General features: G+C 53.1%; 1 protein-coding gene across 1 annotated transcript in view; it reads right to left on the bottom strand.

Annotated features, from left to right (window-relative positions):
* The window catches only part of RTN4RL1 (reticulon 4 receptor-like 1), a 21,988-nt gene that overhangs the window by 965 nt on the left and 7,280 nt on the right, over positions 1 to 13,743 (bottom strand). The window contains exons 2-3 of the mRNA XM_009995131.1: positions 4,340 to 4,423; positions 6 to 1,003 (exon numbers count right to left, since the gene is read on the bottom strand). Coding sequence (XP_009993433.1) covers positions 6 to 1,003; positions 4,340 to 4,423 — 1,082 coding nt within the window. The remainder of the gene's footprint in view (positions 1 to 5; positions 1,004 to 4,339; positions 4,424 to 13,743) is intronic.

Genomic DNA, 13,743 nt, shown 5'->3' with positions numbered 1-13,743 from the left:
CCGTTCTCCTTCCCCTTCTCCTTGGAGGAGTGGTGAGGGTGGTGAGTTTTGGAGGCTCCTCTGTCCGCCGTGGAGAAAGTATGTGTTTTAATCTGGTGGAGCGACTCGGACCCCGAACAGTTCCTAAAGTCTTCTGCTCTTAGCACCTTGAGGTCCTTGCCGTGCATCTGCTCTGGGGACTCGCAGATGACGCTGGAGCTGGAGCCTCGGAACCTGTGCAGCCATTCCCAGAGGGAACGGGCTTTGCAATCGCAGCTCCATGGGTTCCCATTCAGCCTGAGAAACTCCAGAGCTCCCAAGTGGGCCAGGCAGTCGCCCTGCAGCTCCGAGAGGCTGTTATTGAACAGGAAAAGGGTGGTCAATCTTCGGAGGTCGTGAAAAGCCCGCCTGTGAATCCACTGCAGCTGATTTTGATGGATGAGCAGCCGATCCAGGTTTATTAGTCCCCTGAATGTGTTCTGATGGAGGCTCCAGAGCTTGTTTCCATGGAGAAAAAGATGGCTGAGGTTAACCAAGTCAACAAAAATGTCATCCTGAAGGAACTCAATGTGGTTGTCTTGCAGGTAAAGGTATTGCAGGTTGTGGAGGCCACCAAATATCCCACTGGGGAGGGAGCTCAGCCCACACTTGTACAAATACAAGGCATGGAGTTTCACCAGCCCTTGGAAGGTGTCTGCAGCTAAAGCCCTTAAGTAGCGGTTGTCCCCCAGGTCCAATTCTTCCAAGTTGACAAACCCATCGAAGGTGTTGGGGTCGATGAAGGTGATGTTGTTGGAGTAGATCCAGAGGGTGACCATGGAGGGGCTGAAGTGGCCCCGCAGCAGCAAGGTGATCTGGTTGTTCTGGAGGAAGATCCTCTCGCTGTCCTCAGGGATGCCCTCGGGGATGGCGACGAAGTTGTGAGCCTGACAGCTGACGGTCATGGGGGACGGGTAGCAGACGCAGTCGGTGGGGCAGCCCAGGGCACCGGGCACCTTCAGCCCCAGCAGCACCAGCAGCAGCTCTGCAAACCCCCCTGTGTGGAGAGAGGGGAGAGCAGCGTCAGCGGAGATGGTGCTGGCTGGAAAACACCCCCAGGTAGCTCAGCCCTCCTCCCTGCTCCCCCGTCACCCACGCGGCTGTGACGAGTCGCAGACAGCGGTAGTTTAAAGGTGTTGTACGGACTGCCTGCTGCAGGCAGCAAGTTGGTGCTCCCAGCCTGAAACAGGCAGGAGAACCTTGCTGGGTGAGAATTCCCACTGGCAGGGTGGGCAGTGGAGCCCCTTGCCTGCAGGCAGCACAGCTGAGGGGGAAGAGGCTGTACACAGAGAGTAAACAGAGACGCAAACACTCGTAGGCATCCACCTCTCCTGTCAGGCAGCTCTGAAATCACCTGCGCCTACAAGGAACAGCAATTCCCAGTGAATCACATAAATTACCCGAGTAATTCATGCCTGAAGGCACAAACCCATCTCATCCACCTCTTTTTTACTACAGTTTTTAGGCACCTCCATCCACCTTGGAAACCACACGATGCTCAGGACACATTGTCGCTGGTTTGGTGGGAAGGGCTGAGCTGAAAACTCCCAGTTGGGAATGGGATGTTCACCCTATTTTTCAGCACATGTCCTGTGGCTCAGCACATTGCATTCCCTAATGCTACACTAGTGTCCATGAGCAGGGTGTGCTCGCTGCTGAGCTGGGGTGGTGAGCAAGGCAGTGACCATCCCTTCCTTCCCTCCCTCCCTCTGCTCCACTCCCAGCGTGCTGGGTCCACCACCCTGTTCCCATTTGCTCCCACTCCTCGCACCAGCCTTGCTCTCGGGCTATTCCTTCTGCAGCGAGTGCCTTTTTTTTTTTCAGACTCTTTGCACCAGACTTGTCATCTCTCATTCTGATTTTCCTCCTAGATTTGGCTTTTCCTCTTACATCACACGATGCTCAGGACACATTGTCGCTGGTTTGGTGGGAAGGGCTGAGCTGAAAACTCCCAGTTGGGAATGGGATGTTCACCCTATTTTTCAGCACATGTCCTGTGGCTCAGCACATTGCATTCCCTAATGCTACACTAGTGTCCATGAGCAGGGTGTGCTCGCTGCTGAGCTGGGGTGGTGAGCAAGGCAGTGACCATCCCTTCCTTCCCTCCCTCCCTCTGCTCCACTCCCAGCGTGCTGGGTCCACCACCCTGTTCCCATTTGCTCCCACTCCTCGCACCAGCCTTGCTCTCGGGCTATTCCTTCTGCAGCGAGTGCCTTTTTTTTTTTTCAGACTCTTTGCACCAGACTTGTCATCTCTCATTCTGATTTTCCTCCTAGATTTGGCTTTTCCCTCTTACATGCAAAACTTGCTCGTGCCTTAATGAATTCTGCCTCTGGAGCTTCCAGGGGAAAGGAGAGGCACAGGAGCAGTGCAGCTGCCGGGGCCGTCCTGCCCACGAGTCCTCGCCTTGTAATAATCTGAGAAATGAGAGTGGAAGTGGAGTTCATCTCTAATTACTCCATGTCGTTATCACCAGCTAGTCCATGAGCCTGGACCCCTTTGGGCTTTTACAGTCCCTCTTTTTGGTGCCTACAGCTGAATGCAAGCAGGAGGCAAAAAGAAAATATTTCAAATCACTGTTTTCTTATTAATTGTGTTTGAAATATGACTCCATGATTACCATTGCCTTTTGCCTGGTATGGAGATCTAGGACTGTTTAGTTAACAGCAGGTGACCTGTCCAGCTGGACATGTCCTTTCAAGGCAAAATTGTCATATTTTGAGATGAACTGGGTTATTTAGGCTCCTCATAAATCACCAGCAGCTCCGACTGGGCTGGTAATGGAAAAAAAAATAAATAAAAAATAGCATCACCAGCCAAAGAGTTGGACCAAGCCTTGGCTTCTGTGAGAAGGGGGAGAACTTCCAGGCTCTGCCCTTCAGAGATGAAGCCCCAGCTCCCAGGAGGGATGTCTCATCCCTGCACCGCTGCCAGAAAGGGACTGGAAGTTGGGAACGCTGAATCCACGACAACTCCCACGGCTGCGTAGGAACAGGAATGTTCTCTGAGCCCGTTTGGCTCTGCTGTGGTGCCTTTGTGCCCAGAGGGGCCGTTCTGGTGGGAGCAGTGTGCCAGGACGGGAGCCTGGAGCGGTGCTGTCCTGAGGAGGTTGTGATTATCCCAGCTCCGGATAATGATGGTAAAGAGAAGGCTACATTTGCACGTACATTCTGCTGGGGTTTTTACCCGTGGGTGCACTTTGCCAAGGTGGGATGGCTTCATGTCCCCTGTCTTACTGCGGTGACACTGAGGTACAAAACCCTCTGTAGGTCTCATGTTTATTAGTGAAATCCTGCCGGGCACAAGCGCCGTGACGATCTCCCCCATGCGGAGCCTGGTATTGCAAATACCAAATCACAAGGGGCTGAATCAATAAACCATCTCCCAGCTCTAAGCAGCAGGTTGGAAGATCACATCCTGCTTCCAAACGGCAGTTCTGCGCGCTCTCCCGTGCCCCGCCAGTTGCTGGGCTAACGGGATCACTGAGGGCAGGTGGAGCCAGGCTGGGATCCGGGAGCACACGCGGTTTCACGTCTAGGGCTGGTGGTGACAGGGCTGTTAGCAACACGCCACGATGGACAGAGGCAGCCTGGGTCTCCCTGGACCATGGCCAAGGTCTCCACAGCTCCTGCCAAAAGGGAGAGAGGTGTTTAACAGCTCCCTGCCTGCAGGGATAACTCGGGAGGTGGAGGTTGGAGGGATCTCAGTCCGTCTGTTCAATTAACAGGAGTTGGTGAGTTGGTGGCTGGAGTTCCTGCGGAGAGGGAGATGACCCTTATCATCGTGGTGGGGATAGTCTGGGGTGGTACTGGTTCTCAGCTTCCCAAGAGTATGGTGGCAGGAAGAAAAGCCAGGGATGTCTTTCCACCTACGTGCTGCAACTTGGGGTAGGGAGAGTGGGGAAAGAGGATGCTTAGAAAAATTAATAATTAGGTGGGTAGGACTTGGAAAGATGAATCGTGTGGACTCCCCAGTGGATGCACTCAAGGCACGTGGTCTCATCAAGGATGCTTTCCCTCCACGTCTGTACAACCTGCTGATTGCCCAGTGCTGTGAGAAGCTGCTCCTGGGATGCCCTGGGCTTGGTCACAGTTGAGGTACAGGTAGGAGACACCTCCCACTCCCAGAAACAAAGAGGAGCCATGGAGCTCCTGAGATTGGTAACACCAGCACCATGGTGCAGCCAAGCCCACCAGTGTGAGACAACCAGGAGTGCTTGAGTCTCATTGGGCTTCCCAGCCTGGCCAGTCCTGGTGGGAGCTGCCCAGAGGTCCCAGCCTGGCCATAGTTAGATAGTTAGACCCTGCCTAACTTGTTGAACTTGGTATTCTTGACACAGCCCTTTTGACTTCCTCTTGTAAAGGTTGTGAGGCAGATGGGAGGGTCACCAGCGCGTGTGTCAGAGCTCACCAGGGAGGGAGAGCTTCAAAAGCAGCACGGAAAGATCCAGCAGAAACCTGCTGGTGAAGTAAATAAAAACAAAGCCCTGCTGACACAGACAGAACCAGCAAGGGGGTGCTCAGCTCCTGGTTCTCTCCCACCGACGCGCTGTGTCACCCTGGCTTCTGCTCCCCGTGTCCTTCTCCCGCCTCCTGCTTTTGACTGAGGTTTCAGTGATTGGAATGAATTCATCCGACTGTCCAAACCATTTCCCATGTAGCATCTCTCTAATTGGGCATTAATTAGGCATCAGTTAATGAATGCTTGAAATAATTTATCTTTGGATGCATTCAGTTTGCAGTCTTACTTTTAACAGCATTAGACTCGTTATTAGATTAACATAATTATAAATGTTCTCCATTACCTGCTTGTTTCCATTGTCTTAGCCTTATTACTGAGAGTGAAAATCACTCCTCCCACATGCATTATTGATGAGTAAGGACTTTCTATATGTAGCACGGGATTAATTGTTATACAGTGTAATGCATTTAGCATGAAGCCTCAATTTGTGCCAGAGCTGAAAGCGACCAGAAGAACGCAGACACCCGGAGCCAGCGCGCTCGGCCAGACACAGCACATCCCTCTCCAGCCCAGACCAGGTTCTTCCCAGGCTGGTGCCAGCACAGGAAGAAATTTAAAAAAAAGAAAACAACGAAAAACAACAAGTCAAACAACAACAAAAAAGCGCTGGTTTGATACCCAAGGTCTGGGGGGAAAGGTTTGAAGGGTTGGAGCACTTCTGTGCCACCACGGCGGGGACGTTGGCCTGGGCTCTGCTCTGCGGGCAGCCTGTCCCCAGGGCCCTGCTCCAGCCTGGCAGGGTTTTGCATTATCAGGCTTTTAAGGCTTTGCTGTATCTGGGAGCAAGGCAGAGCCTTGGTTTATTTAGGAAGATGTAATGCCACTGATTTTCTTTAGGAGCCTCAAGCTCAAGGGGAAGAAATCACTTAGGACAAGAAGAGACGCTTCAGGCCCAGGGGGGATGTGGCTGCAGAGCCCCCCAAAAGGTACCTCTCCCCCCCAGCACCTCACCACCCCCTGCCCTCACCACCCCTCTTTACCAGCTGCTTTTCTCAGATGGATGCTTCCACCTCTGCACCCGGACAAGCTTAAATGGGTCACAGCCTGTCTAATGCTCTGGTCTCCAGGATGGAGCAGGTTGCTTCTCTCTCAAATCTCTCCTAAACCACCATCTGCTTTGGGGGACCCATCTTAGCTCGTGCCTACATGCAACTTGACTGCCTGCTTACTGTGTCCATTACTGGTGCTGCTCAAGCTGTTAGATTTATAAGCTCTTTAGAGCAGAGTCCTCGTCTTCTGCTTGCTGATTTATGTATCTTTACTGCCATAAAACACTATGTATAGCTACAACATCATATAAATAATAATACTTAACCAGAACAAGCTACAAGTGGGGACAAAGCATCTGGCTCCTGCTCGCAGCTGGGATTATCAAAAAAGCAGAAGCTTACTCATCACTCACCCTCTTCTGAAGCCAAATTCACACCTGATGTAACACCACCATGTCGCTGTCAACCAGCTCCAGAGAGAGTTTTTCCTGCCCCATTCACACCCTGGATCTATCAAATGATGTTTTCCAAATCCACCCCCAGTGAACCAGGACACAAAGACGTGACTACGACCCCCGGGGGAAAATACACTTTGAAGCTTGGGAACTAACTTGAGTTGGGGTGTTTGCTCCGCCATGGAGAGAACTGTTGTTTAGGGAGAAAAAAGAAGCCTCAAACGTTCACAATTTCATCTGCCAAGTGAAGGACAATGACAGGCAAGGCCAGAGCAGAGACAAAAACTGGGCACGAGCCAAGAGTGAAACTTCAGGTCTGGGACAGTTCAACAAAGTGGTATCAGACCCATGCTTGGTAGCTTCAGGGTTAAGGGGGTTTTTTCCCCTCTTTTTTTATCCTCTTTTTGCAACACAGAGGATAAGATCAACAAGCCCATCCTGACTGCCACACTGAGTGAATCTCCCAGCCAGCAGCTCTTGCTTCCAGCCTCTCCACAGAGCCCTTCAGGTGCTGCCCCGTGGTCCAGCAGTGCCCGGCAGCAGGAGCGTCCTGGGGGGCGGTTGTCCCCGCAGCATCAGTGGCAGCTCCCAGCCCTGGGACACAGCACAGGGCTCTGCTTTCTGCACGACCTGCCTCTCAGCCACAGTGGCAACCACCCATCCCTCCTCCATCATTTTTTATTATTTTTTTTTGCTCCCTGTGAACAGTGTCATAAATAACTGACAGATCCCAGCTGTTTGGAGTTACGGTGTCTGATGGAGTGACAGCTGCTCCCAATCCCCCAGTCATCACCCCGGCAGTTCTGGAACATTTCAGCAACATAAAAATCATTGGAGATAATTTCAGTTTTGCATAATTTGGTTAGGCAAGCTGTGATTTAATGGCAATTATGACCTCCGAGGCAAGAAGATGAGCTTGGAGGCTACTGGCTTCACACGACTCTAGCTCAGGGTGCAGTGTCAGGGATGTTCCAGGGAGAAGATACTACAAGAAAAAAATCCTTCTCCAGCAACTGGAAATTACATTTCTTTGCTGGCAAGTGGAAAGGCTGTTCCCAGAGGAAGAAGCATGCAAGGAAATTTGGAAGGAATATTACTAAGGAAAGCTTTGGGAAGAGGCTGGTGCCAAGAGATGTGTTGGGAGATACTATTTAAAGGAAAGCCAGGAAGAGGCTTTAGACCAGGGAGAGCTGTAGCCCCCACAAACACTTCTGTGACACCAGCATCTTGTGGAGTAACTGGCATCAACCCTCTCATGGTCACCCTGACACCACTTTGGCAGCTCCAACATTAAAAAGCAAATCCTCCTCACAGGATTGAGACAGGAGAGGTGGCTGGCACCAGGATGGCCCGTGCCCTTTGCAGGAAGCTGCCTGGCTTTGGGCCACTGGCCACTGCTCTCCCCTCTCACGGGGTCTCTCTTGCTCCAGACCCTGTTCCCTCCTCTCCCGGGTGCTTCTCAGCCATCTTGGAGTTCCCTGGTTTGCATTTCTCCAGCAGTGACTGGCCAGAGCAAACTCTTAGCCAGGCTGCACTGGGCAGGTGGTTGAGGATGGAGAACCACACTCAGGAGCTCTGAGGACATCATGGTGCTTCTGGCTGGGGGTTTAAGAGCAGCAGAATGTTGCTTAACACCAGAAGTGGCTTTTATCTAGTTCCACCCCCCCTCCATCACTGCTGGCAGGAGATTGCTGTGAGCTAAGGCTCAGAGCAGAGACCTTGGGCCAGCAGCACCCCAAAATCAAATCCTTTAGGATGTCCAAGGTTCATTTTACATTTTCTGACCCAGCATCTGGAGCTATTCACCTTCTTCCCCCAAAGTCAAGGCCAAGGTCACCTGGAAGTTTCTGGATGATGGTCATTAACTCCTATTGCAGTTTGAAACCAGACCATAAATTTCATAGTGTAATAATGTAAAAATCAATAACTCTGTTTGAAACAGTAGCTTTGTCTTCCATTTCAGCCAGCTCTGAGATCTCCCCACAGACTGTGTCCCTCTGAATCACTCCAAGGAAGAGAGGGGAGTGCTGTCTGGTGGGGCAGCTGCTCTCCTGCAGGTGCCCAGCCCCTCCATCACCACAGATTCAATTAGTTAATTTATTCCTCCCTTGCATTGAAACTTCAGGATGATTTAAAAGGAAAAAAAAAGAGGGGGGAAAAGGAGCTTTTGCTGCTCAGTCTCTTTCCCGTCTCATCCTGAGACTTTCAGGTGAAGGATCCCCAAGCCCCTGCTGCCCATGGTCATGGACAGCACAACCCAGACCCAAAATTCTCCTGGAAAAAGGCAGCACCAAGTCCCACCAGCAGCAACAAAAAGGGAAGTCTGCTCTTCTCCAGCTCTGGCTTTCCAGGCGAGGGAGGTCTGGCTTCCTGGGCTTATTTGCCGTTGTTTGCTGTAACACGGACTCAAAATATACATCGAGAGGCAGGATTGTCTTTCACGTGTTGGTGGATGTGTGATCCTCAAAAACAAATTAGCACCGATTCCCTTCTATATGGAGTGCAGCCATCAGGGAATGGCTCCTGAATGCACAGTGAAGGAAAGCAATAATGCTGCCAGCACGCTAATCCTCTCCGAGAGCAGCCCCTGAACTCTCTCCTGGTGCTGGAGGCACCATTGGAAATTACAGTTGTACTGAAAAAAATAATAAATAAATACAGAAATTGGCAGGGTTTGTGCTGGGCCAGAGGATTTGTAGCCTAATGTGGAACTCCCTGTTTAATTAGCACTTCTCTCCCTGTCTGCGGCTCCTCCTCCCACTGCTGGAGCTTAAAGAAAAAGGGGGGAAAGAAGGGTGGAAGTGGCTGTGGGGTTGGAAACCCAGCTAGAGAAACTTGCTTAATTTAAATCCTGGTTTCAGGACTCACACATGCAGGAGCAGAGGGAATGTAGACTGTGTTTTCCCCGTGTAACCTCCCCTGTTTCAGCCCAGTTTGCAGGACACCTCCTGCTGCAGTGGTGCCCTGGTCCTGCAGGTGCTGCTGGATGGGACCTGCTTGTCCTGTGGGTGCTGGAACAGGGAACACCACACCTGGCACCTCGGGGTGCACACCTGGCACCCCGGGACACACACCCAGCACCTGGGGCACAGCCTCAAAGCCAGTGTCTGAGAGAAGATCATCTAGAGCAGGGGCTGGGCTGCTGCTTGTGTGGGTTTGGAGGCAGATCTTCAGATCTTGAGATCCTGAATAGAATAGAACAGAATAAAGACTATCTGAGTTGGAAGGGACCTAGAGAGTTAATCTAGTCCCACTGCCTGACCATGGCTGACCAAAGGTTAGAGCATGTTTATTAAGGGCATTGTCTGAGTGTCTCTTAAGCTCTGACAAGCTCTGGGCACTGACCACCTCTCCAGGAAGCCTGTTGCAGTGTTTGACCATCCTCCCTGTAAAGACATGCTTCCTAATGTCCAGTCTAAACCTCCCCTGGAGCAGCTTTGAACCCTTCCCATGTGTCCTCTCACTGGATACCAGGGAGAAGAGACCATCTGCTTTTGCTGACTCTCCTTTCCCTGCTGCTTGAGGGTTTATTGTGCCCCCGAATCTCAACCATGATGGACCAGCCTCTCAAAAGCCACTGGGACCTTCCTGGAGCATGGGCATGCCAGAAGGAAAAGGCATGTTTGGCTTCCAGAGTCAAGTCACAGAATCACAGGATGGAGGGGGTTGGAAGGGACCTCTGGAGAGTCCAACCCACCTGCCAGAGCAGAACCACACAGGGCAGGTGGTCCTAGGGTCCTACCATGGCTGGAGGTGTTGATGGACACCACGATGCTCCTGCTCCTCCAGGAGAGGACAACATGGCCCAGGGGACACCCCGAGCACAGCAGGCATGGATTCTGCAGGATTCAGGCACGGGTGGGGGCTTCACCCACCCCAGTAGGCACCAGCATTCCCAGCTGGTCCCTGGCAGGGATGGGGCTCTGGTGGGACACAGCCACAGCCTACAGCAGAGCTGGGACAGGAGTTGGCAAAGGACAGAGACATCTTAAGGTCCTTGAGAAGAAACTACTAATTCCAATTGCCCCCGAGGAGAGAGAAGCAGGAGGGATGACTTGAGCTTAGTGGATTGTCTCAGGGGATCATCAGATACTTCCACTCCCTCTTTGTCCTGAGGTGACAAGTTTCCCTTCCCATTCACAGAAATGCAAAGTAGCTCGTTCACAGCAGCAATCAGGACGGTGTCCTTGGCAAACCAGCCGGGCTCGCAAACCCTCCGAGGTGCTTTAGGGCCAAAGAGCAGCAGATGAGATGACAAACCCCCCAGCTGAGCAGCAGCCGTTTCGCTGCTCCTGGCCCTGCCAGCGCCGGCGCTTGGACCTGCTGGGGAGTTTCTCGAGGATCAGAACTACAGCCAGAAGGCAGCAATGGGGAGATGGCAAAGCAAAGGGACAGGTCCCCGGTGCAGCTCGGCTGCCCCACCATCCAGCCCCGGCCATGGGAGATGCAGGAACCAGAGGCTGCCGAGAGCCCGGGGTGAGCTGGGTGGGCAGGGAGAGGGTGATGGCCCAAACCAGGGAGGAGAAGGGCCTTTCTGCAGTGGTTTTATGCTCTCACGGCTAATAAGGGGAGCATTAGCTCGATAAACGTGTAATCCTGCTGAGGTCCCGACCCCAGCAGTGTCCTGTGGCACCGAGATCCACAAGCCGATTACGTGCCGGCTCCTTTCATCCCTCCCAGCCTTCCTGCATTCCAGGTCTGCTGCGTGTCCTTGTGTTTGGTGGAGAAGAGGGCAAATTGGAGCCTGTCCTGTACTTTCTTCCCCTTTCAGCGGCACATCATTCCGCTGGCAGCAGGGGGGAAGGAGCCCGAGGCCGGGCATCAAAGCCACCAGCTCTGACACTTTCTTCCCCACAAAAAAAAAAACTCAACAAAAGAGGGGATTAAAAAAAGAAAGCAGTGGCATCATGTGGAGCTGAACCTCGGGTCTCTCTCCTGCACCCGGAATGGGCAGCAGCACCTCTCCCCAAGCCCTGGGTCTGCTCTGGGGGTGGGATGTGACCCAAGTGAACATCCCTGTGGGTCGGCAGCTGGATGAGCATCACAGGCACTGGCAAACCCCGTTCCCAGTGCAACGTGCAGGAACGCTGTGGTGTGAGCACAGCTGCCCCTCAGAGCCCTCTCCTGTGCTTTGCACTGAACTTCTTACCAGCTGGTGAAAAGCACAGTGCTAAAAGGGGAGCAGTGTGAGTAGCTGCCAACCCGCGCTCCCACGGGGACTGTGGGAGCTTTAATGAGCCGGTGGGGAGATGCCACCAGCCCAGCTGGATCCCATGGGGCTCGGGATGCAGGGGCATCCTGGGGAGCTGACACCCCCCTCCCCTGGGTCCCCACTCATGGAACATCAACGCTTTGCCAAGCCCCTGCAATCGGTGCAGCTGGACAGCGAGTGGGTGGTGGGGAGCTGGGAATTCATGTGTGAGCAATGAAGGTGGTGGGGATGCAGCACCTTCCTCTTACCCTGCTTTGTTTAGCTCCAGTGCCAGCATTATATCCCAAAATATCCCCCCGTGCCTCCCCCTGGAGTGGGTTTTGTGGAGCTGCTGCACATCCCCCAGCGCCACACAAGTGCCAGCATTAAAAGCTTAATAAAAATAGCTCCTGAAGGGGCTGTGTTGCCATCACCAGTGGCTGGTGAGCTCGGTGCCCATCTCACAGCCTCGACTGCAGCAAGGCCAAGTAATTATGGGATGGGGGCTGTGAGGTCTCAACAGTCTAATTTCTATTAATTATAGCCCGGGAAGAGGAGATGGAGAGATGGTAAATCATTGTGAGGGTTGGGAGATGCTGAAAGATGCTGAGAAGTGGTACCTGCTCTGCACCAGGGTAGGCAGGAGGGGGTGGGGAAGGGGATGTGGCCTCAGACTGGGTGGATTATTTGGATGGTTTGTAACTGGTGGGGAAGGAGGATAATGTTTCTGCAGACAGAGTAGAGGGGTAGAAAAAGTACTAATGGACCAAAGGGGGTGGATTCTGCTGGCAGCTGCCAGCACCCTCCATCTGATGCTCATTGCTTCCCACCAAGCCCATCAGAGCCCATTTCTCAGTAAGCCCTTAAACATCTGGGGGGACAGCCTCTTGCCCCCCAGCCTTGCAGCCCTTCCCAGCATGTCATGGAGCAATATGGGGCTGCAGCTGCACCGGGGTCCTGGTGCCAAGGTTCTGGCTGCCAGCACGGGGAGAGGCATTTATGGCAAGAGGGACATTTGACAAGGGCTTGTAGTGAGAGAACAAGGTTTAAAACTGGAAGAGGAAAGATTGAGATGAGACAGTAGCAAGAAACTAGTATGAGGGTGGTGAGACACTGGCCCAGGTTGCCCAGGGAAGCTGTGGCTGCCCCATCCCTGGCAGTGTTGAAGGGCAGGTTGGATGGGGCTTGGAGCAGCCTGGGCTGCTGGGAGGTGTCCCTGCCCATGCAGGGGGGTTGGAACTAGATGGTCCTTAAGGTCCTTTCCAACCCAAACCATTCTATGATTCTACTCTATGATTCTGTGAGTGACAGGGATGTTTTACCCTCAGCCCCCTCACGTCGTGTTGCTTAAATGCCCGTTTTGCAAAGTTAAAACAAATCCCAAACAGCAGAAACTGGGTGGGTTTTTAGGGGAGGGGGGAAGAAAGATCTTGGCAGAAGGATGAAGGAAGGTAACTGAAATGCTCATTAAAACTGAGGGTCTCTGTTTCCCTGTCCAAGTGGCCACATCTTCTCCGGAGGCTCCCAGATGCTTTGAAATGCCTTGTCAGACAAAGCCTTTCATCCTACCTGATTCTGACTGAATTCACAGACCCAGCCATTTCCACTGGAAACGGGAAAGAGGGAGCAACTCCCTTCTGACTTTTCCCTTCCCATCTGATGGCTGTTGATACAATTTATTCGTATGACAGCATCTGCTGCTTCCGTGGGGTTTTTTTTATTCTGAGGTACAACTCGTCTTTGTTAGTCCCATTTTCAGGCCTTTCATCGTTTGAGTCACAACATAAAAGGCATTTAAACATTCATGCTTTTTTTTGGGGAGAGGGTGGGAGTGGGGCTGTGCTGTGTCTCCCCAGCCCTCCCCCACCACGGGATGGGCTGTCCTGGTGGTGGGAGCACCGTGTTCCCACGTTAGAGCCACGCTGTGCGATTCAGACCTGGTTTTTTAGGTGTGTGGCTTCACCCAGAGCCCTGAGTCCCACGTCCCTGCTGGGGCAGCACCTCTCCTGGCCACCACCAACCCCCGTGCTCTGCCCGCAGCATTCCCAAGGGCTCCTCCGTGCCCTCCCCATCAGCCAAATCTCTCCTTAGACAACTAATTGCCATTTGCTGCCCCAGCTCAGGCTGCGGGGCAGGGCTCCCTCCTGCTGGGGAGGCTTTACCCCCCGTCTCTGCCACTCCCCCCCCCCCCCCCCGAGCTCACCAGGACCCCCCAGTGCCGGCAGATCCTGCCGTGTCTGCTGAGCTACCGGGGGCATCAGGGAGTTCACAGCTCCCCACGGAGACCTGCTGGAGCCTCCCAGCAGTTCGGTGGTGCCACCCCCAGTGAGGGCCCGGAGCAGTCGCGGGCGTTGCTGCCACCTGAGCATCCTCGAGCAACATCTCTCATCCCAACCAGCATCTCTCACCCTTCCCTGCATCTTCTCCCTCCTCCCCCAGCGAGCACAGCTGGAGAACACGCTGCCCACTGGAATAACCTGCTGCCCGGTGTTGGAATAACCTTTCGAGTTCCATTTCTCACCCCACCTGCAGCACTTTACTAATTGCAACTTCTAACTCATGATGCCCA

Source organism: Chaetura pelagica, unplaced genomic scaffold (genome assembly GCF_000747805.2).
Source record: "Chaetura pelagica isolate M959 unplaced genomic scaffold, ChaPel_1.0 scaffold713, whole genome shotgun sequence".
NCBI classification, from domain to species: Eukaryota; Metazoa; Chordata; class Aves; order Apodiformes; family Apodidae; genus Chaetura; species Chaetura pelagica.
The sequence above is the reverse complement of the archived record's forward strand: the minus strand, read 5'-3'. Positions and strand labels throughout refer to the sequence as shown.